Here is a 24722-nt window from a genome sequence, read left to right on the forward strand (position 1 = left end):
ACAACAAACTACCATTCCTAGATGTCACAGTAGAGCGACAGGCAATGGGGAACTTCAAACCAGCGTCTACAGGAAAACAATACATACTGACCAAATATTGAACCATAGAAACAATCACAAACATCCACAAACGAAGCTGCATCAGAACATTATTTCAACGAGCCAGCAGCACAGAGGAACTATGCAGAGCAGAGGAAAATCACATATACCGAGTATGCAAAAGGAATGGGAACTGATTTCTCAGCAACAAACCCAAACAAGCAAAGAAACCCTAGACACTCTCCCCTACATCAAAGACATCTCGGAAATGACTGCCAGACTACTCAGACCCCTTGGCATCATGGTAGCCCACAGACCCACCAACGCACTGAAACAGCAGCTAATGAAATTGAATGGCCCCATGCAGACAACAAGCAAAACTAATGCCATTTACAAAATACTGTGCAAGGACCATAACAAACACTACATTGGACAAACAGGCAGAAAACTAGCCACCAAGATACATGAACATTAACTAGCCACAAAATGACATGATCCTCTCTCAGTAGTATCCTTACATACAGATAAGGAAGGACATCACTTTGACTGGGCCAACACATCCTTCGTAGGACAAACCAAACAGGCATGCACGAGAATTCCTAGAAGCATGGCATTCCAACCAGAACTCTATCAACAAATACATCGAGTTAGACCCCATCTACCACCCCCTGAGAAAAAGAACAGGAAAATGACATCACCACAGGAAATGACATCAACCCAAAGAAACCCAAACATATAAATAGAAAGCAGGAATCATCAGCTGTGCTTTGTCCGGAGGCCCACTGAAGATGCTATCTAGTAGGGTGATGAAACGTCTGGAAAGAACCTTCCAGCTCAGCGAGCAAACCGACATCCATTTGGGTAGGTACATGGACAAGAAAGGTTTAGAGGGATATGGGCTAAATGCAAGCAAATGAGATTAATTCTGTTTAGAAAACATGATCAGAGTAGACTAGTTGGGCCGAAGGGCCTGTTTTTGTCCTGTAAGCCTCTGTGACTTGATGAGCGATTTTATCATCATAGAAATTTTACAGTGAGAACGACAGTAAAGTACATTAGGACATTAATGAACAGATGGTTATTTAGAAATTGCTGACAGTTTCATTATCAACATTACTGAGACTGTTTCATTTCCAGATTGTTTAAAAATTAAATTGAATTTAAATTCCACCAGCTGCCGTGTCCCCAGAGAATTGCAATGACACCACCAGCTCCTTCCAGTGGAGAGTAATCTTTAATCTTTACTACATTCAGGACTCTATTAAAGTGTATGTTGTTGCACTGTATCAATACTTGTGTGAAACAATTACTCTTGCATCCCAGGAGTCACCAAAAGCTGCATACCCACTTTTCACAGCTCCCAGACAAACCTACAACACTGATTCTGACATCAGATATTATTTTGGATATTAAAGCAACACACACTATTAAATCAGAGCACATCTTACAGTTTTAAAATTATGAAATACAGGTATCAAAACTAGGGACATTACAACACCAGCAATATCAACTTGCACTCACATCATGTCTTTCACATGGTAAAGTGTCCCACCAATTAGATAGGAGACATTTCTGTTGAGATTAACTATTCATTGCTAAAATAGCCATCTGGATTGTTTTACAGCAGCAAAGGGCTTCCATTGAACCATTAGATAAGATTAGATTCCCTACTGTGTGGAAACAGGCCCGTTGGCCCAACTAGTTCACACTGGCACTCCGAAGAGTAACCCACCCAGAACCATTCCCCTACCCTATATTTACCCCTGGCTATGAGCAATTTAGCACGGCCAATTCACCTGACCTGCACACCTTTTTGGATTGTGGGATGAAACCAGAGCATCCAGAGGAAACCCACACAGACACAGGGAGAATGTGCAAACTCCACAGAGACAGTCACCTGAGGCAGGAATCGAACCTGGGACCCTGGTACTGTGAGGCAGCAGTGCTAACCACTGTGCCACCGCGCCGCCCCTTTTTTTAAACCCGTTGGACTATAACCTGTTGCTGTGTCACTTCTGACTTTCCCCCATCCTCAGCGACAAGACAACCATCTTAACTGTTTCAATTTCCAGTTGCATTCTTTCTGTTCCCAAGCATCATATTTATCTCCCTATCCATCAATTAGGGAAAAGTAAAGAAAAAAAAAGGCCATACCTCGTTATTGGTGTAGTGCAGGCTCATCGGCTGACCAAAGGCAACCTTGGCTTTAGTGGCAATATCTTCAAGAAGGACTGGCCTGGGAAACTGAAGGATTCTGTATGTGGAGTGGAGAGAGAGAGAGAGAGAGAGAGAGAGAGTCAGCGAGCTTCTGTCTCCAGTAGCACTCCTGGGACAACTGAACCATCAGTGCAGCTCGAGCTGCAGACTGCAGCACTCCTCAGACTTCACAACTGTGCCAACAACAGTGGGTTTAATTAACTCCAATTCCCAAACAGGTTTTTATTTTCAAAATCAGCAGCTAGTTTGCTTTCCAGAAGTGATCAGGACCTTCAAACAGAAAATGTTTTTAAAGTTATTACCATTAAGAGAATTCCAGGTTCCTGTTTGCCTATCCAGAAGTATTGATGGAGCAATCTAAAATGTTAATTCAAACTTTTCTTAAACTTGCATTTTATTTTCATCTAAGTGAGGGATGTTAGTCCTGTGAAGTGGAATACTTTCCAACATCAATTAGGAGAATTCTGGGGAGAACAATACTGTGACTTCTGACTGCGAAAATGTCACATCAAAGATGTCCGGGGACTGCCAGCAGCCTTCTGTCCCACTAGTCCAAACTGAACATGACCTGACACCTACCAGACTCCATCACAGTTTAATTACTTCATTACAGCAATACTCAGCTTCAACTTTGTCAATGCATTCAGTTCACATTCACCTTAGAAAACTTGACAATATCAACATCTCAGATTTTCCTTCTGCAACAAAGGTTCAATAGGGTGATTCTCGGGACACAAGGTCTGTACAAAGAGGAGATAGTATGGTGGACTTTATCCTCCAGGATTTGTAAAAATAACAAGTGATCTCACTGAAATGTATACAACCTTTGAAAGCTTGATAAGAGGCTGTTTCCCCAGACTGGGGAATCTAGCATACAGGGTTGTTCTTTCAGGATAAGTAATCGGTCATTTAGAACTGATAAGCTGAAAGTTTCTCCATTCAGAGGAATATAGGAAAAGGCAAATGTAGGCCATTCAGTCCCTCCAATCCAATCTATCTTTCCACACCATGGTTGGTCTTTTACCTCAAAGCTATTTTCCTGCACTATCCCTTACCACGTGATGCCATTGCTATCTTAGAAATCCATCAATCTCTGTCTTAAGCATATTCAACAACTGAACCTCCACAGCCATCTAAGCTGAAGTATTTTAAAGATTCATCACTGAATGAGAGAGTTCAACCTCAACTCAGTTCTAAATGGCCTGCCCCATATTCAAAACAATGGAAAACATTGCTGTGTGTCTACCATATCTTATAAGAATGTTCTACATTTCAGGGAGATCACCCCTCCTTCATCTCAACTCCAGAGAATACAGGCCCAATCTCCTCAAACTGCCATTCGCAGGACAACCCTACCATCCCCAGGAGTTAACATGGTGGATTTCTGCTGCATTACTTTTATGAAAAATACATCCTTCTTTAAATAAGGCAATGAAACTGTACCCAATACCTCAGGTACAATCTCAACAGGCTGTGTAAAATTGAAGCAAGCTATTTGAACCTCTGTAATCATACCCTCTTGCAATAAAGGCCAATATATACTTTACCTCCCAAATTGCTTGTGCGCTTGCACCTCCAGAGACTAAATGAACAAGGACAGCCTGGTGCAATTGGACTTCAACACACACCTAGCTCACACCACTCAAGAAATACTCACATTTCTGTTTCTGAAATTGGGTAACTTCACATTTTTTCACATCACATTTTATTTGCCATACTCTTACCATTCACTTAGAGGCTTGTGAATGTTTAGAACATTTCTATCCCAGAAAACATATTCAAGACTGTGTCAACAGATGGTTAGGCTCTAAGGAAATTACAGGGAATTATCTGAATCGTAAAGTCAGGTTACATACAAACTGCATGGAGGAGGCCATTTAATAACACCATTAGATCATGGCTGATCTAGCTTAACCTCAAACTCATATTCCCACCCACCCCGATAATTTGTTATCACCTTGCTTGACAAGAATCTATGCACAAATAATGGCTTTGACAAAGGGTCAGTTAGACTCGAAACGTCAGCTCTTTTCTCTCCTTAAGATGCTGCCAGACCTGCTGAGATTTTCCAGCATTTTCTCTTTTGGTTTAAGAATCTATGCACCACTGACTTGAAAATAGTCAAAGACTTTGCTTTCACCAGTTTTTCAGGAAGCGGGTTCCAAAATTTTGCAACTCAGAGTAACAGTTTTACCTCATCTTGATGTTAAATGGGCAATCCTCATTTTTTTTAAACAATGGCCCCCAATTCTCGATTCTCCCAAAAAAAGGAAACATTCTCTCAACTTGTATCCTGACAAGACCCCTCAAGATCTCACATACTTCAATAAGTCATCTCTTACTCTCAACTCCAGCAGATACAAACTGAGACTGTCCACACTTTCCTTACTGGACAGTAAGCCCCAATTCCAGGTACTAATTTAATGAACCTTTTTGAACTGCTTCCAACAAGTTTACATCCTTAATTATGGAGGCCAGTACTGTGCACAATGCTCCAGATGCAGTCATATCTGTACCCTGCCTGTATAACTGAAGCATAACCTCCCCACACTTTTGTATTAAATTCCCCTCACAATAAATGATAACATTCTAATGGCTTTGCTTATTACTTGATGTGCAGGAGGACTGCCAGATCCCATTGCATCCAAGCACTTTGCAATTTCTCACCATTTAGATGAAATGCTTCTTTTATTCTGCCAAGCAGACAATCCACATTATACTCCTTTGCCACAGTCACTTAACCTATCACTATCTCTTTCTAATCCCCTTGTGTCCTCTTCACAATTTACATTCCTAACAATCTTTGGGTCAGCAGAGTTCAGAGAAGACCAGCTTTCACCTTATTGAATGGTAGAGCAAAGTCCAGAGCTTCCTACATTATTGATGTTTTTTTTTTAAATGAGTGCCCCTAGACCTGGATCCGATTTCTCCACTTGCCTTTCACCCAATCACTGCTTTCTTCTTGGAATATTTCCCTATCTTAATACTGCAATTTCCTCTTGCTTGAATACAGTCTTCATTTCTCATTCATTCCATCCATCCATCCATCCTTCTCCTGATGTCCCACAAACTACCTTTGCTTGACTAAGACTCTCTTACCCTTGATTTCGAGCTTATGATATCTCTGCCAACTAATGGAAACTATAATGTGGAGGTGCTGGTGTTGCACTGGGGTGGACAAAGTCAGAAGTCACACGACACCAGGTTATAGTCCAATAGGTTTACTTGAAATCACAAGCTTTCGGAGCGCTCTCTTGTTAGGTGAAGTGGAGGGAAGCACACAGATGCAGAATATATAGGTGGACATATAAACGTACACACTGCCTGTGTGCTTCCCTCCACTTCGCCTGACGAAAGGGCAGTGCTCCAAAAGCTTGTGATTTCATATAAACCTTTGGACTATAACCTGTTGTCATGTGACTTCCAACTTTGCCCACTTCTGAAAAATCTGTCTCTGCACTTTGTGCTCTTCTCTTCCCAGTATCTGACATCTCATTGGCCACTAAATGTTCATCATAACCAACAATGAAAACAAATGAGATTATTAAAACAATGGTGTAACAAAGACCTGGATCACCTCCAATCTTACTTAGCTCAGGAGAATAAAAACTGTACAGTATCCCAGTTGTAAACTCATCAAAGTCCTATATAACTGCAGAAGATTACCTTATTCCTATACTTCAGAAAATAATGAGGGGAGAGACACAGTGTGTAAAACAACCACACAACAAAGAAACAGGGAGAGGGATACCAACGGAAGTAAAGAAAAACATTCTGAACATATGCAGAGACACATATTCAGGTAATGTACGGTGTGTTTGAATCACAAGGAAACAAAATTCAAGGATTTGTCACTGACAGAAGCAAAGAATGGCAAGGATCAGGGAGATTCTATTTATTCCTCACAAGATGTGGGCTTTGCTGGCTAGGCAGCATTTAATGCCCACCTTTGACTCCTGTTGAGAAGGTGGTTCTTGAACTGCTGCAGTTTACATGGTATAGGGACTTCCATTATGCTGTTAGGAAGAGTTCCAGGATTTTGATCCTACACCAGTGAAGGAATGGCGATTTATTTTCAAGTCAGGCTACTGTGCGACTTCAAGGGACTTGCAGATGGTGGTGATCTATTGCATCTGCAGCCCTTGTCCTTCTAGGATATTGTGGCTGTGCATTTGGAAATTGTTCTCGAGGGAGCCTTGACAAATATTGTAAGCATATGTTGTAAATGGCACACACTGCTGCTACTATGCATTGATGGTGGAGGGAGTGAATACTAGTCTGTGTGGTGTGAATAAGCAGGCTGATCTTTGTCTTGGACGAATAAGCTTCTCAAGTATTGTTGGAGTTTCCTTGATTTGATTTGATTGATGTATTGTCACTTATAATTAAGTACAGTTAAAAGCTTTTGCTTATGAGCAGTACAGGCAAATCATAGTAAGCAAGGCTATACAGATCATAGTGTGAAAAAACAAACTTGGACAGAGGCCAGGTTACAGTGCACAGGACAGGATCAGCATGAACCAGATCAGTATTATTTGAAGTCATAGAGTCATAGAGATGTACAGCATGGAAACAGACCCTTCAGTCAAACCTGTCCGTGCTGACCAGGTACCCTAAGTTAATCAATCCCATTTGCCAGCACTGGGCTAATATCCCTCTAAACCCTTCCTATTCATATACCCATCCAGATACCTTTTAAATGCTGTAATTGTAGCAGCCTACACGACTTACTCTGGCAGCTCATTCCTCACATGCACCACCCTTTGCATGAAAAAGTTGCTCCTTAGGTCCCTTTTAAATCTTTCTCCTCTCACCTATGCCCTTTAGTTCTGCACTCCCCCCCCCCCCACCACCCCACACCCCCCACCCCACCCCCCCCCACCCCCCGCGAGAGACAATACCTTATCTATTTACCCTATCCATGCCCCTCATGATTTTATAAACCTCTATATGGTCACCCCTCAGCCTCCAACGTTCCAGGGAAAACAGCCCCAGCCTATTCAGCCTCTCCCTATAGCTCAAACCCTCCAACCAGGACAACATCCTTGTAAATCCTTTCTAAACTATTTCAGATTTTACACCATCCTTCCTTTAGGAGGGAGACCAGAATTGCACACAATATTCCGAAAGAGACCTAATAAATGTCTAAAGCATACCAAACACCTTTTTCACTATCCTAACTACCTGCAACTCTAACTTCATGGAACTATGAACCTATATTCCAAAGTCTCTTTGTTCAGCAACACACCTCAGGATCTTAGCAGTAAGTGTATCAAAGTCCTGCCCTGATTTGTCTTTCCAAAATGCAGCACCTCACATTTATCTAAATTAAACTGCATCTGCCACTCCTCGGCCCATTTGTCCATCTGATCAAGATCCTTTGTGCTCGGAGGTTACCTTCTTTGCAGTCCACTACACCTCCAATTTGTGTCATCTGCAAACTTACTATCTATATCTCCTATGTTCACATCCAAATTGTTTACGTAAGCGATGAAAAGCAGCGGACCCTGCACCAATCCTTGTGGTCTACCACTGGACTGAAAAGCAACTCTCCACCACACTTGTCTTCTACCTTCAAGCCAGTTCTATATCAAATGGCTAGTTTTTCCTAAATTGCATGTGATCTAACCTTGCTAACCAGTCTGTCATGAGGATTCTAGTATTTGTATCACTACTGACATAAGACCAACTGGTCTATAACTCCCTGTTTTTTTTTAAATAGTGGGGTTACATTTGCAATGTTCCAATTCATAGGAACTGTCATTTAAGGTTGAGACAAGTAGACTTTCTGAGCTGAAAAGTGTGTTGTTGGAGAAGTGCAGCAGGTCAGGCAGCATCCATGAAGCAGGAGAATCGACGTTTCGGGCATAAGCCCTTCTTCAGGATTCCTGAAGAAAGGCTTATGCCCGAAACGTCAATTCTCCTGCTCCTTGGATGCTGCCTGACCTGCTGCGCTTTTCCTGCAACACACTTTTCAGCTCTGATCTCCAGCATCTGCAGTCCTCACTTTCTCCTAGTTGATTTTTTTCATAAGTAGACTTTCGACTGTACTGCTTTCAAGCATTATGGGATAAGACAGGAATGTGGAATTTAGGATAATCAGACTTGATCTCATTGAATGGTGGAGCAGACTCACTTCACCATATTGCCTAAATCTGCTCCTTCATCTTATGTTTTTATAATCTCATTTTGCAAAAGACTGATCAATGTTTAAGCAAAACACAGTCGACGCTGGAGATTTCAAATCAAAACAAAGTACTGGAAAGTCCATTCAGCAGTCTAGCAACAGAAGGGAAGAAGCTGTTCTTGAGCCCGTTTGTGTGTGTCTGTCTCTGTGTGTGCGCGTGTCGGTGTGAGTGTGCACACGTGTGTGTGTGTGTGTGTGTGTGTGTGTGTGTGTGTGTGTGTGTGTGTGTGTGTGTGTGTGTGTTTGTTCAAACTTCTGTGTCTTCTGCCAAACAGGAGAGGTTGTAGGGGAGCATTACCAGGGTGGGATGGATCTTTGATGATGTTGGTAGTCTTTCTGCAGCAACAGGCCGTGTAAATGGAGTCCATGGATGGGAGGTTGGCTTCTGTCATGGTACACAACCTTCTGTAGTTTCTTAAAGTCCTGGGCAGAGCAGTTGCCATACCAGGCAGTTACGCACTTGGACAGTATGCTTTCTATGGTGCATCTGTAGTGGTGAGGATAATACTGCTGGAATGTCAAAGCAGTATGCAGTCTTTGCAGCATCCTGTACTTTCTACCATTTCTTGAGTTTTAAAAACATTCACAGGATGTGGACATCGCTGGCTAAGTCAGCATTTTTCGCCTATCCCCAAGTGTCAAACAGGTCGGTCTGGAATCATATGTAGGCCAGACTGATTAAGGACAGCAGATTCTCTTCTCTAAATGACATTAATAAAACTGATGGATTTTTATATGATGGTCATTAGGCTAACATTTTATTCCAGACTTCCACTGAATTTAAATTTCATTATCTGTCAAGTGGGATTCAGAACCTTTTCCCCAGAAAATGAACCTGGAGTTCTGGATTACTGGTACGGTCATTACCGCCATGCCCCCCCTAACAGTCACCTTGACATCATGTCAGTCAATTAAATTAGCTGAAGTTTGGCATCTATGATGCTGGGGACCTCTGGAGGAGGCTGAGATGGAATTATCCACTCAACAATTTTTGCTGAAGATTTGTACAAATGTTCCAGCCTTATCTTTTGCACTGGTGTGTTATGCTCCCCCATAACTGGAGTTGGAGATGTTTGTGGAGCCTCCTCCACCAGCGAGTAGTTTAATTGCCCACTATCATTCACAATAGAACACTGAAGGACTGCAGAGCCTAGTTCTGATCTGTTTGTCGTGGATTCAGTTCACCCCATCTATCAGTCGCTCAAGATACATTTCATCCTGTTTTGTCACTTCACTCAGCTCACATCTCATTTTTAATCTGCCTGGCCCTTTAAGTCGAGTACAACTCCTATTAATAAAAGAGAATAAAAGATGGTGCCTCACCTTTTCTCACCACGGTATTCAAACTTGACTCGAATATCATTCTGGAATTGAAGAAACACAGGAAATTAACTACTTCTACACAAGCAAACAGGCCTCGTCAGAAAAGAAAGTTTCCTTTTTATTTGTTCATGGAATATAGGGGTCACTGAATTTATTACCCATCCCCAATTGCCAAGAAAGCAATTAAGAATTAACCAATGCGTCTGGAGTCACATGTAGGCCAGACCAGGTAAGGATGGCTAAAGGGACATTAGGAATAAGATGGATTTTCACAACAGATAAAAACCAGCTAAATGCTCAGCATTGGACTATCTTTTAATTCCACATTTGACTGAATTCAAATGTCACCATCTATCATGGTGGGATTCAAACCCATGTCTTCAAAACATTAGCCTGTGGTCCAGGATTACTAGCCCAGTGACATTATCACTTTACCACTGCCTCTCTCTGAGCATTATAATGAAGGGGAAAGGGAAAAACAAAGACTCTGGCCAATAATCCAGAGCCTTTTCCACAGGTCAACCTCCACCAACCCACTCACCCTGTCCTTCAATCCCTTGCACACTAAGATGATATCTAGATTACACTTTGAACTAGCTGTCATCATGCACGATACTAGCACAATTGTATTGAATCAAGTAGCCTCCTATGCTGGAGTTCCTAGCCTTGGGATTTATTCAGAGAATGTGTTTTGCACTCTGCATCATTACATCAATTCTACAAACAGGCAGAGCCCACCCACACCCACTGGGCTGTGTCAATGTTTAAGTCCCACAAGGAGAACCTCCCACTTTCTCACCTCATGCATTAACATAGCTTCCTATTCCTTTCTTCTTGACGTGTTTGTCCAGCCTCTTCTTAAACACATTTATGTTCTTCACCTTAACTAGTCCACGAAATATTATGTTCTGTATCCTAGCTACACTGACTAAAAGAGGTTTTTCTTGAAATCCCTATTGGATTTATTAGAACATAGAACAATACAGCACAGAACAGGCCCTTCGGCCCACGATGTTGTGCCGAACTTCTAACCTAGATTAAGCACCCATCCATGTACCTATCCAAATGCCGCTTCAAGGTCGCCAATGATTCTGACTCTACCACTCCCACGGGCAGCACATTCCATGCCCCCACCACTCTCTGGGTAAAGAACCCACCCCTGACATCTCCCCTATACCTTCCACCCTTCACCTTAAATTTATGTCCCCTTGTAACACTCTGTTGTACCCGGGGAAAAAGTTTCTGACTCTCTACTCTATCTATTCCTCTGATCATCTTATAAACCTCTATCAAGTCACCCCTCATCCTTCGCCGTTCCAACGAGAAAAGGCAGAGAACTCTCAACCTATCCTCGTACGACCTACTCTCCATTCCAGGCAACATCCTGGTAAATCTTCTCTGCACCCTCTCCAAAGCTTCCACATCTTTCCTAAAGTGAGGCGACCAGAACTGCACACAGTACTCCAACTGTGGCCTAACCAAAGTCCTGTACAGCTGCAACATCACTTCACGGCTCTTGAATTCAATCCCTCTGCTAATGAACGATAATACTCCATAGGCCTTCTTACAAACTCTATCCACCTGAGTGGCAACCTTCAAAGATCTATGTACATAGACCCCAAGATCCCTCTGTTCCTCCACCTGACTAAGAACCCTACCATTAACCCTGTATTCCGCATTCTTATTTGTTCTTCCAAAATGGACAACCTCACACTTGGCAGGGTTGAACTCCATCTGCCACTCCTCAGCCCAGCTCTGCATCATATCTAAGTCCCTCTGCAGCTGACAACAGCCCTCCTCACTGTCCACATCTCCACCTATCTTCGTATCATCTGCAAATTTACTGACCCACCCTTCGACTCCCTCATCTAAGTCATTAATAAAAATTACAAACAGCAGAGGACCCAGAACTGATCCCTGCGGAACTCCACTTGTAACTGGGCTCCAGGCTGAATATTTACCATCTACCACTACTCTCTGCCTTCGACCGGTTCGCCAGTTTTCTATCCGATTGGCCAAATTTCCCTCTATCCCATGCCTCCTGACTTTCCGCATAAGCCTACCATGGGGAACCTTATCAAATGCCTTACTACACTACATCCACTGCTCTACTCTCATCCACATGCTTGGTCACTTCCTCGAAGAATTCAATAAGACTTGTAAGGCAAGACCTACCCTTCACAAATCAAGCAGTGTCTTTCCAGACACACTTGTTAGTAACTGTTTCAATTTTTATGTGGAAATGTTAGTGAAGAGTTGACTACTCCTACAATGTGTGACAGGCCTGTAGTTGTGTGAAGTGAATCAGCAAAGAATTATCTAGAAAGGAATAAGTTGATTCGGGATAGTCAACACGGTTTTGTGAAGAGTAGATTGTGCCTCACAAACCTATTGAGTTCTTTGAGAAGGTGACCAAACAGGTGGATGAGGGTAAAATGGTTGATGTGGCGTATATGGATTTCAGTAAGGCATTTGATAAGGTTCTCCATGGTAGGCTATTGCACAAAATACGGAGACATGGGATTGAGGGTGGTTTTGCAGTTTGGATTAGAAATTGGCTAGCTGAAAGAAGACAGAGGGTGTTAGTTGATGGCAAATATTCATCCTGGAGTTCAGTTATTAGTGGTGTACCGCAAGGATCTGTTTTGTATCCACTGCTGTTTGTCATTTTTATAAATGACCTGGATAAGGGCATAGAAGGATGGGTTGGTAAAGTTACAGATGACATTAAGGTCGGTAGAGTTGTGGATAGTGCTGAAGGATGTTACAGAGGGACATAGATAAGCTGCAGAGCAGGGCTGAAAAGGTGGCAAATGGAGTTTAATGCAGAAAAGTGTAAGATGATTCACTTTGGAAGGAGTAACAGGAATGCAGAGTATTGGGCTAATGGTGAGATTCTTGGTCATGTAAACGAGCAGAGAGATGTTGGTGTCCATGAACACAGATCCCTGAAAGTTGCCAAGGTTGTTAGGGTTGTTAAGGTATACGGTGCATTAGCTTTAATTGGTAGAGGGATTGACTTTTGGAATCAGGAGGTCATGTTGCAGAGTATTGCATACAGTTCTGGTCACTGCATTAGAGGAAGGATGTGGAAGCTTTGGAAAAGGTTCAGAGGAGATTCTCAGGACGTTGCCTGGTTTGGAGGGAAGGTGTTACAAGGAAAGGCTGAGGGACTTGAGGCTTTTTTGTGAGCGAGAATAAGGTTGAGAGGTGACTTAATTGAGACATATAGGATAATCAGAGGGTTAGATAGGGTGGTCAGTGAGAGCCTTTGTGATGGTGAGCACAAGGGGGCATAGCTTTAAATTGAGGGGTGATAGATATAGGACAGATGTCAGAGATAGTTTCTTTACTCAGAGAGTAGTAGGACCTGCAACAGTCATAGACTCGCCAACTTTAAGGGCATTTAAATGGTCATTGGATAGGCATATGGGTGAGAATGGAATAGTGTAGGTTAGATGAGCTTCAGATTGGTTTCATAGGTTGGCACAATATTGAGGGCTGAAGGGCCTGTACTGCACTGTAATGTTCGACGTTCTAGGGTGACAAATAACAATAACACACCATAAGAACCAGAAAAAGGAATAGGCTGTTCAGTCCCTCGAGCTCATTCCACCATTCAATAGGATCATGGCTGATCTGACATGCCCTACACCCACTTTCCTGCTCTTTCCCCGTAACTCTCGATTCTTGACACCACATGTACCTGATTACTGGACGAAGTGCTCTTCGGTTTCCCTGTATCATTTAATGACAGAAGAGGTCGGCTAGCCATGTGGAGCACAGCTAGATCTTGCATGATGGAGTTAAGAGCTTGTTGCTCATCTATAGAAACAAATCAGATTTCAAAAATAGTGAAAATCACCTGAAGGGTGCAGTCACACTAGACATCTCAATGACCTTCCCTTAGATTGTGAAGTCTTCCTTTTGATTAGTCAATTTAAAAATGACAGCTTCTACTTTTAAAACACTTTTGACAAAATAATCATACATTGAGATCACTATCTTTCCTCATACACGCATTAGAATCAGCTTATTATGCCACTAACGTCAACAGCGAACCTCTAAGTTTCTTTAAAGTAACTGTGACAATGTCCAGTGATGCTTGTTGGTTCCTATTTTTAACACTGATATATCCAGTAAGGTGATTGCTCTTTCAAGACGGATGGATAAGATGTGTACAAAAAGACCAAAGAACTGCAAAATGCTGGAAATCCGAAACAAAAATCAGAAGTTGCTTGAAAAACTCAGCAGGACTGGCAACATCTGTGGATAGAAAGTAGAGTTTACATTTCAGGTTCAGTGATCCTTCTTCAGAATGGATTATAGTGAGGAAAGGGTTAGTATATATGCTAGAGAAAGGGTGGGGGGAGGCGTAAAGAGTAAATGATAGATGGAGATGGGGCCCAGAGAGACAGAAAACAGTTGGACAAAGGAATGGTAAAGATCAGCCTGGGAGAATTACTAGCTGCTAATGGGGACAGTTAGTACCTGACTACAGGTTGCTGGTGGTAACAGTCCATGTGATCACAAGGCCTAGTGTGTGGGGCTTGGAGCAAAGACATGGGAAATGGTGCTCAGGTCTGAACGTTATTGACCCTTCTGAGGAAAGGTCACTCAACCGAAAACATTAACTGTGCTTTCTCTCCACAGATGCTGCCATTTCTGTTTTTGCTTCTGAGTTACAGCATCCGTAGTTCTTTCAGTTTCCGAAAGTTATTGAACTTTATATAGAGTCCAGAAGGTTGCAGAATTCCCAAGTAGAAAATGAAGTGCTGTTCTTCCAGCATGTGCCAAGCTTCACTGGAGCACTGCATCAAGCCGGTAATAGAACTGTTAGCTTGGGAACATGGTGGTGTGTTTAAATGGCAGGCAAGTGGATGCTCAGGACCATTTTTGCTGAAAGGACGAATGTGTTCTACATATCTATGCTTCGCCTTCCTATTGTAGATAAAAGCACATTGTGAACACCTTAAACTAGATCGAGTGAAGTGCAGGTAAATCGCTGCTTCACTGGAAAGTGCACCTGGGACCTTGGAAGGTGGGCTTCTCTCCAGCTGGGCTCCATCTCCACCTAATATAGCCCCTCAATCCCCCACCTCTTCCCTAGCATATACACCTACCTTCTCACCACAATCAGTTTTGAAGGGTCACTGTACATGATACATTAACTCTTTCTTTCCACAGACATGTCCAGACTTACTAAATTTGTCCAGCAATTTCTGAAGGTATGTGCGCTATTTGCCTGCAGGTCTGTCATCAGGGCTCTGCGACAATGCTATACATGATTAGGTTCTGCACCTCAGCTCCAAATCACCACCACTTCAAATCTCTTGCACACGAGGCAAGTTACTTTTCTTTTTTGTTGCGTTATCCCAGGGCACAAATTCCAACACAGTTTTACCAGGTCATCTCTAATACTCCTTCTCTCCAAAGAAAGGTCACCCCCACTTTGACAAGCACTTGACTCACCCATGCTGGCAGCAAGCTGGCCAAATGGACTTTTAACGTACAGGTGATTCTCCCATCAATAGTCTGAGTTTTACCTAAAACAAAAAATGCAAGAAAAAAATTGCTGTTTTAGTTTTACATTCATCAATATAAAACCACACAATAAGCTCCCTAGTCAGCTTCCCCACCCCCTGCCATTTACCCCATTCCCAATCTGTATGGTCAACTAACAAAGGGAACTTTCACTTCATCAGGCGGAACCAAGGTCCAAGAGGTGACAAACTAGAGTCTATCCTTATCCACTACTAAACTCTTCAGGACTTGGTTATTTCAATTGTCAGAATGGGTGTGGGATTGAGGTATCTCAAATACTGGAAATGAACAGCTTGTGCATCACTTCATAGAAAATCAGAGCAGGAGTAGGCCACGCAGCCTTTTGAGCCTGCTCCACTAACGCAATACAATCATGGCTGATCAACTAATACAGTACTTGGCTCCTGCTTTCTCCCCATACTCTTAGATTACTTTATCCTAAGAATTACATCTAACTCCCTTTTAAAAATATTCAGTGTTTTGGTCTCAACCACTTTTCTGTGGTAGTCAATTCCAACATTTATTGCCCGTCCCTAGTTGCCTTTGAGAAGGTGGGGATGAGATGCCCTTTTGATCCCTGCAGTCCGTGCGCTGTGGACTGACCCATAATGCCATTAGGGAGGGAATTCCAAGATTTTCACCCAGCGACAGTGAAGGAATGGTGATATATTTCCAAGTAAGGATGGTGAGTGGCTTGAAGAACTTGCAGGTGGTGTTCCCATGTATCTGCTGCCCTCGTCCTTCCAGATGAACATATTTGAATGAATGATTTATTGTCATTTGCATTTTACAGTTAATACCGTCCCCCTGCATCAGCGAAATCGTTTTCCACTGTTTCAACTCCCCACGGTTTATTGCGGCCCAAACATGTTATAGGGAACCTTCTGGAACCAGGGACAAGGGGGTAAACTTCCCATTGAAATTATGGGTTTGTTCCTATCTGCAGTTTTGGGCTTCAATGGTAGGTTGTGGAACATATCCTCTGCGGGTACAGGGATGTGGGGGGTGTGGGGGTTCACCCTATATAGTGAAAAGCTTCAACTGTTACCACATTCCAGCTCTATTTTGAAATGGTTTCAGAATAAAAAGGGTAAGAAGATATAACAAAGAGGATTTTCACCATGAGCTCACCAGTAACACGACACCTGCACAGCCACCCCTCCTCTACCACCCCAATGCTGCTAGAGTCCCATGCTGAACACTCACTCATCCCAAGCTACACTGCCATCTTGCTGATATCCAGGAGTCTCCTCTCCAGACATATGATGATGGCACCACTGCAGCTGCCACCTCACCAATTCCAGGAGCCCCTGGCTCCACTGCCAGACTAGGCTGCTGCTGTACCAAGCACCACTCCATCTGCCCTCCTCTGAAATGTCGCCTTGCCAGCATCACCTTCTTGAACAGTCCACTGCCCATCGCTTTGGAGGAGCTTTGCTGTTGGTCCCGAATGCTAGAAGCACAGCCTAGCTGCCGCCACTGCAAATTGCCAGAAGGTGTGCCTCAAACTACTGGGAGGCTGCAGCCACTCTGCACACCGTATGCTCTTACTGCCACATCAAAGCCACCACTAACCATAGAGTCATAGAGATGTACAGCATGGAAACAAACCCTTCGGTCCAACCCGTCCATGCCGACCAGATATCCCAAACCAATCTAGTCCCACCTGCCAGCACCCGTCCCATATCCCTCCAAACCCTTCCTATTCATATACCCATCCAAATGCCTCTTAAATACTGCAATTGTACCAGCCTCCACCACTTCCTCAGGCAGCTCATTCCATACACGTACTACTCTGTGTGAAAAAGTTGCCCCGTAGGTCTCTTTTATATCTTTGCCCTCTCACCCTACACCAATGCCCTCTAGTTCTGGACTCCCCGACCCCAGGGAAAAGACTTTGCCTATTTACCCTATCCATGCCCCTCAATTTTGTAAACCTCTAGAAGGTCACCCCTCAGCCTTCAACGCTCCAGTGAAAACAGCCCCAGTCTGTTCAGCCTCTCCCTATACCTCAAATCCTCCAACCCTGGCAACATCCTTGTAAATCTTTTATGAATCCTTTCAAGTTTCACAACATCTTTCCGATAGGAAGGAGACCAGAATTGCACGCTGGTTCCAGCTGGTGTCATGGCCGCTGTGCCCTGGTGAAAGTGGAGAAAAGCAGCAGAAAGGGAAACAGAGAAAAAGATAAACCCAGCAACACAACTGGGAGGGATTTATATCAGTCCGTTTGTCTGTAGATACACATACATATATATTTTTTTTTTAAAAAGCAGAGCACCATTGTTTTTACATTGAGGAGAGTGGGGGAGGGGTGGTGGAGGAGGAGGAGGAGACGGCAGCCGGGGGGGGAAAAGCCGAGCATAGCGGCTCATAAGCCGGTGGAACGGGTTCAAGCTGTCATAACACGTTTCGATGAGCAGCTTCCAATTAAAGGTGGGCAGCAGAATATACACTCCAAAGTTAGCACCAAACACAACAAGGAATGTCTCTCACAACATTTCCAAGTACAAGTTTTCCTTGGTCATCAGTGGTCTCACTGCTATCTTGAAAAAGGTAAATAATATGCGAATATTTGGAGCAGTAGCTGAGAGGAACCTGTACCCTTCACAACTAAACCAACCAAAGAAAAACAGAAGAAAATAAATGAAAGGCAAAGAGAAGAAGAAACAAAGAAAGCAGATGAATCCTGGGAACAGCCCACACGAAGCCCTGCTACTCCATTGCCATCTTGGAACCTTGAAGATAGAAGTGGTCATGGGTTTGGAAGGTACTGTCTGAGGATCTTTGGTGAATTTCAGCAGTATATCTTATAGATCATACACACTGCTGTACTGAGCATCAATGGTGGAGGGAGTGGATGTTTATGGATGTTGTGCCAATCAAGTGGCTGCTTTGTCCTGGATCATGTCAAGTTTCTTGTGTGTTGTTGGAGCTGTATCTATCAGGCAAGTGGGGAGTATTCCATCATGCTCCTGACAGCTTTGACAAAGGGTCAGTTAGACTCGAAACGTCAGCTCTTTTCTCTTTACAGATGCTACCAGACCTGCTGAGATTTTCCAGCATTTTCTCTTTTGGTTTCAGATTCCAGCATCCGCAGCAATTTGCTTTTACACCCCTGTCCTGTGCCTTGCAGAAGGTGGACAGGTTTTAGGGAGATAGGAAGTGAGTTAGCCTCTGCAGTAGTCCAAACCTCTGACCTGCTCTTATAGACACTGCATTGATGTGGTGAGTCCAGTTGAGTTGCTGGTCAATGGTAACCCCTCAGGATGATGATAGTGGGAGATTCAATGAGGGTAAAATCATTGAATGTCAAGAGGTGGTGGTTAGATTATCTCTTACTGCTGATGGTCATTGCCTGGCATTTAAGACACAAACATTAGTTGCCATTTGTCAGCCTAAGTATGGATTTTGTTCAGACCTTATTGCATTTGAAGATGGACTGATGTTATGATGGAGGGAAAGTCATTGATGAAGCAGCTAAAGATGGTTGGGCCTTGGACAGAGATGAGGAGAAACTTCTTCACCCAGAGAGTGGTGGCTGTGTGGAATGCTCTGCCCCAGAGGGCAGTGGAGGCCCAGTCTCTGGATTCATTTAAGAAAGAGTTAGATAGAGGTCTCAAATATAGTGGAATCAAGGGTTATGGAGATAAAGCAGGAAGAGGATACTGATTAGGAATGATCAGCCATGATCATATTGAATGGCAGTGCAGGCTCGAAGGGCTGAAAGGCCTACTCCTCCACCTATTGTCTATTGTCCACTACCCTGAGGAACTCCTACAGAGATGTCCTGGAGCTGAGACCACTGACCTCTAACAACTACGACCATCTTCCTATGAGCAAGGTATGACTCCAACTAGCAAACAGTCTTCCACCCCCCCAGTTGCCACTGATTCCAGTTTTGCCAGGGCTCCTTGATGCCACATTGGGTTGAATGTAGCCTTGATGTCAAGGGCTGTCACTCTCCCCTCCCTTCGGGAATTCAGCTCTTTTGTCCATGTTTGACCCAAGGCTGTAATGAGATCAGGAGCTGAATGGCCCCAATCAGAACCCAAATTAGGCATCACTGAGCAAGTTACTCTCACTTCACCTCTGGAATTTCATTGAGAAGGCCATCCACCAACTTAAGAACAAGGCTGCGGGTGCAGATGGTATCCCCGCTGAGGCACTGAATGCAGAGGCAAAGAGTTCCTGCTGCAGCTGCACACCCTTGACTACTTTCTCTGGAAGGAGGAGAGCATCCTGTGACAGCTCCCAGATGTCACAGTTGTGAGGATTTCCAAAGAAGGGAACAAGTTTGACTATGGTAACTACAGGGGAATAGCCCTGCTATTGACCGTTGGAAAAGTCATTGCCAAGATCCTCTTCAACTGTCTCCTCCTCGCGGAGGAACACCTCCTGAAATCGCAGTGTGGGTTCTGGCCATGGAATGGCACAATAGACATGATTTTCACCATGTGACAGCTGCAGGAGAATTGCAGAGAAAAGAACTGCACATGGCTACCTTCAACCTTACAAAGGCCAATGACACCGTCACTTAGGAATCATTATGGAGCCTCCTTCTCCACTTTGGTTGCACCATGAAGTTTGTCACCATCCTTCACCTGCGCCACGATGACACGGACATCATAGTAATAAGCAGTGTCTCTACCTCTGACCCACGCTCCATTTGGATTGTGTCAAGCAGGGTTGCATTATCATCCCAGCACTGTTTGTGATCTACCGCACTGCAATACTTCAGCTCACCACTGACAAGCTCCCCACTGGAATGGAGCTAACATAAAGAATCAGAGGGGAATCATTCAACCTCCACCGCCTTCAAGCCAAAACCCAAATCACCACAACCAATGTCATTGAACTGCAGTACACAGATGACGATTGCAGACGCACAATCTCAGAAGATGTACTCCACACTATCCCCAAACTCCAAACAGGAAGGCTTCCTGAAGAAGGACTCATGCCCGAAATGTCAATTCTCCTGCTCCTTGGATGCTGCCTGACCTGCTGTGCTTTTCCAGCAACACATTTTCAGCTCTTAAACAGTGATCCCTTGTTTTGGACTTCCCCAACATTGGAAACATTCTTCCTGCATCTAGCCTGTCCAGTCCCATCAGGAATTTATATGTTCCTATGAGATCCTCCACCCCTCATTCTTCTCACCCTGAACATCCACAAGCCAAAGCACCCCCCCCACCGATCTTCAAGGTCCACGGGGAGACCTTAGAAAATGTGACCATGTCCAACACGTCGGGAGTGTCCTGTCAGCCAAAGCAGCTATTGATGAAGAGATCCTTCCAGTGTGTTAAAGCAGCCTTTGACTGCCTGAGCAAAAAAGGTATTCCAGAACAACAAGATCCAACACCAAGATCATGGTTTGCAGAGTTGTGGTGGTTCCTGCCCTCCAATATCGCTCTGAGACGTGGACTGTCTACAGCAGGGGCCTCAATGCATTGGAGGGCCACCAACACTACCTGCAAACGATCCTACAAATCTGCTAGGAGAAAAGATGCACCAAAGCTAGCATTTCAACCAGACCAATATCCCTAGTACTGAGGCACTGACCACTCTTGGTTGATTACGATGGGTTGGGCACATCGTCCACATGACTGACATGAGATGGCAAACGCACCCAGGTGGACAGAGGAAGTGCTTCAGTGATAACCTCAAGACCTCACTGGTAAAGTGCAGCTTTCCCACAGATAGCTGGGAATCACTGGCCCAAGACCATTCAAAGTGGAGGCCGACAATCCAAAAGGGTGTTGAGCACCTCTGGACTTGTTGTCATGAAGAAGCAGAGGCAAGTGAGAACAGCGAAAGGAGCATGCTGTCACACCAACACCCCTCCCACCCCTTCTTAGGACCACCTTCTGCCCCAAGTGTAATACAGCCTGTGGAAGCCGCATAAGTCTGTACAGCTACCTACAGGCTCACCCTGAGTGTGGAAGAGAGTCGTCCTTGTCCGCAAGGGATCGCTGATGTTGAGTTCTGCCAATCCAGGACATCCAGTTTGTAAAGAACCATCTCCCATTGATTTTGGAGCATGACTCTACTCAAATGCTCCAGTTCAAAATGGAGGGTATTTTGTATTACTGGAGACAACTGTCTTTCTGCTCAGCGCTCAGCAATTCTCCCACAAAAACAATTGAGACAAATCCCAGAAGCAAAAACGGGATCATACATTTTTGTAATTGCAAGTGAAATAAGTTTGATGATGTATAAAACACTGTCCTTTTAAAAGACAGACTTGAAGGCACTAACAACTCAACATGATGTTTATTTTATTTTTTCTCACTCCAATAATTGTCATCCTCTTGGAAGTTAGGCTGAACTCAGATTCAATAAAGTGTTTCCAGTTGCTCTGACATTTAGGTAACATCAGTGTAGAAATTATTATGCAGTTCACAGTCACTATCCTAAGCTATGCTTAAATAATTTGATAATACTCATTTATCATCCATTTTTTGTCAAATATGAACTATTAAACTGAATAAGTACTTGAAACTAAGAAATTTGCAGGGCTGTGGGAAATAGTGTCGGGCAAATGGAGTTAATTGGAGAAATCTTTCAAAACATCAGTAGAGACATGTTGGGCTGAATGGGTCCTTCTATAGGTATCATGACTCACTGGCATAGCACGCTGGAAATCAAGCTATACATTCTTGGTAAAAACCAAAAGAACTGTGAATGCGATCAGTCAGTCAGTTCTAAGGAAAGGTCACTCTATACAAAATGTTAACTATTATTTCTCTCCACAAATGCTACAAGACCTGCTGAGCTTCTCCAGCAATTTCTGTTTTTGCACACGTTCTAGGTGTCATCACAAAAGCTAAAGATATTTTTAAATACACAAAATTCCTTAATTTCTGATTTTCAGACCCTGATTAATAGAAAACACAGGCCAGATTTCTGTACTTTAGAAGAATTACTACTTATTCCAAGTAATTAGACTCTAACTAGAGATAAGAGTCATAAACCATTGGAATATAACATTTCTTGTTAAGACCATAAGACATAAGAGTGTAAGTAAGGCCATTCGGTCCATCAAACCCACTCCGCCACTCAATCATTGGCTGATGGGTATTTCAACTCCACTTACCCGCACTTTCCCCATTGCCCTTAATTCGTTGCAAGATCAAGAATTCATCAATCTCTGCCTTGAAGACATTTAAGGTCCCAGCCTCCACTGCGCTCCATGGCAATGAATTCCACAGGCCCACCACTCTCTGGCTGAAGAAATGTCTTATTTCCATTCTAAACTGACCCCCCTCTAATTCTAAGGCTGTGCCCATGGGTCCTATTCTCCCCGCCTATCGGAAACAACTTCCCAGCGTCCACCCTTTCTAAGCCATGCATTATCTTGTAAGTTTCTATTAGAGCTCCCCTCAACCTTCTAAACTCTAATGAATACAATCCCAAGATCCTGAGTCGTTCATCATATGTTAGGCCCACCATTCCCAGGATCATCCATGTGAATCCACACTGGACATGCTCCAGTGCCAGTATGTCCTTCCTGAGGTAAGGGGCCCAAAATTAGACACAGTATTCGAGATGGGGCCTAACTAGAGCTTTATGAAGTCTCAGTAGCACATCGCTGCTTTTATATTCCAACCCTCAAGATAAATGACAATATTACATTCGCTTTCTTAATCACAGACTCAACCTGCAAGTTAACCTTTAGAGAATCCTGGACTAACACTCCCAGATCCCAGATCCCTCTGTACTTTGGTTTTATGAATTTTCTCACCATTTAGAAAATAGTCCATGTCTATATTCTTTTTCCCCAAAGTGCAAGACCTCACATTTGCTCACATTGAATTTCATCAGCCATTTCCGGGACCACTCTCCTAAACTGTTTAAATCTTTCTGTAGCCTCCCCACCTCCTCAGTACTACCTACCTGTCCACCTAACTTCATATCATCGGCGACCTTCACCAGAATGCCCCCAGTCCCTTCATCCAGATCATTAATATATAAAGTGAACAGCTGCGGCCCCAACACTGAACCCTGCGGGACACCACTTGTCACCAACTGCCATTCCGAGAAAGAATCTTTTATCCCAACTCCCTGCCTATTGTCAGACAGCCAATCCTCAATCCATGCCAGTAGCTCACCTTGAACACCGTGGACCCTCACTTTACTCAGCAGCCTCCCGTGAGGCACCTTATCAAAAAGGCCTTTTGGAAGTCAAGGTAGATAACATCCACTGGGTTTCCCTGGTTTAACCTACTTATTACCTCTTCAAAGAATTCTAACAGGTTTGTCAGGTACATCCTCCCCTTACTTAATCCATGCTGACTTGTTCTAATCCGACCTTGCACTTCCAAGAATTTAGAAATCTCATCCTTAATGATGGATTCTAGAATTTTCCCACCAACAGAGGTCAGGTTAATTAGCCTATAATTTTCCATCTTTTGTCTTGATCCTTTCTTGAACAAGGGGGTTACAACAGTGATTTTCTAATCATCTGAGACTTTCCTCGACTCCAGTGACGTTTGAAAGATCACAACCAACCCCTCTGCTATTTCCTCAGCCACCTCCCTCAGAACTCCAGGATGTAGTCTATTGGGGCCAGGAGATTTATTAATGTTTAGACCTTTTAGCTTTTCTAGCACTTTCTGTTTTGAAATGGCTACAATACTCAACTCTGCCTCCTGACTCTCCTTAACTGAAACTCTAATCCACTTATCAACTGTCCCTTACATACACACAGCCCAGAAAAAGAAACACATGGATAGAGGAGAAAAACTATGAAGACAGTTCAGTCATCGTTGACCACAAATTGGTTCTTGCTATTCCAAACAATTCTTCCTGGCTTTCCTTGAGTACATCCACTGGTTTGTAAAAGGCATAGGGTGGCTGGGTCACTTGGAAAAATCTCTGATTTATCAACTAAAACTCTCAGCTTACAGCAACTGCTGAAGGAAAGATTAACTGCTTTCATCAGGGTTAAAGCAAGATTTGACCGCAGAGAACTCAGAGATTGTCCTGAGTGATAGCAATCAAATCCCTCCTCTGTAATTTATCCCCATTTCTAAGCTGTTCAGTTACCTGACATAATCACAAGGGTTTTGTCATCAACAATTAGTCACTGATCCCCAGTCCCATCAACTTCTTGTGGGCCCTCAGTTCCTGCAATCATTTCAATGACTGCTTGTTTAAACAGTTTTTTACAAAACTTACCATGTAAACCAGACTACCTGCTTTTAAAGACATGCAGCCATTCTTTCAAAATGCTACTTTTAAAATAATTATCTCTCATTTCAGTCCACAACTTTAAAAAAAACAAAAATAAAGATCCAATCCTTATATCTGTCTCTGTGACCCTATCAATGATCTTCAAAACTGCTCCAAAAAGACTCCAGTTTGAAGATGGCCACTGAACCCTTTGAAATATCAGGCTGATTTTAAATAA

At 43.4% G+C, this 24722-nt stretch overlaps 1 protein-coding gene across 1 annotated transcript in view; it reads right to left on the reverse strand.

Annotated features, from left to right (window-relative positions):
• The window catches only part of map3k2 (mitogen-activated protein kinase kinase kinase 2), a 119789-nt gene that overhangs the window by 69519 nt on the left and 25548 nt on the right, over positions 1–24722 (reverse strand). Inside the window, exons 2-5 of the mRNA XM_072580035.1 lie at positions 15239–15312; positions 13473–13591; positions 9767–9807; positions 2194–2293 (exon numbers count right to left, since the gene is read on the reverse strand). Coding sequence (XP_072436136.1) covers positions 2194–2293; positions 9767–9807; positions 13473–13591; positions 15239–15242 — 264 coding nt within the window. The 5' untranslated portion in view covers positions 15243–15312. The remainder of the gene's footprint in view (positions 1–2193; positions 2294–9766; positions 9808–13472; positions 13592–15238; positions 15313–24722) is intronic.

This window comes from Chiloscyllium punctatum, chromosome 10 (genome assembly GCF_047496795.1).
Source record: "Chiloscyllium punctatum isolate Juve2018m chromosome 10, sChiPun1.3, whole genome shotgun sequence".
Lineage (NCBI taxonomy): Eukaryota > Metazoa > Chordata > Chondrichthyes > Orectolobiformes > Hemiscylliidae > Chiloscyllium > Chiloscyllium punctatum.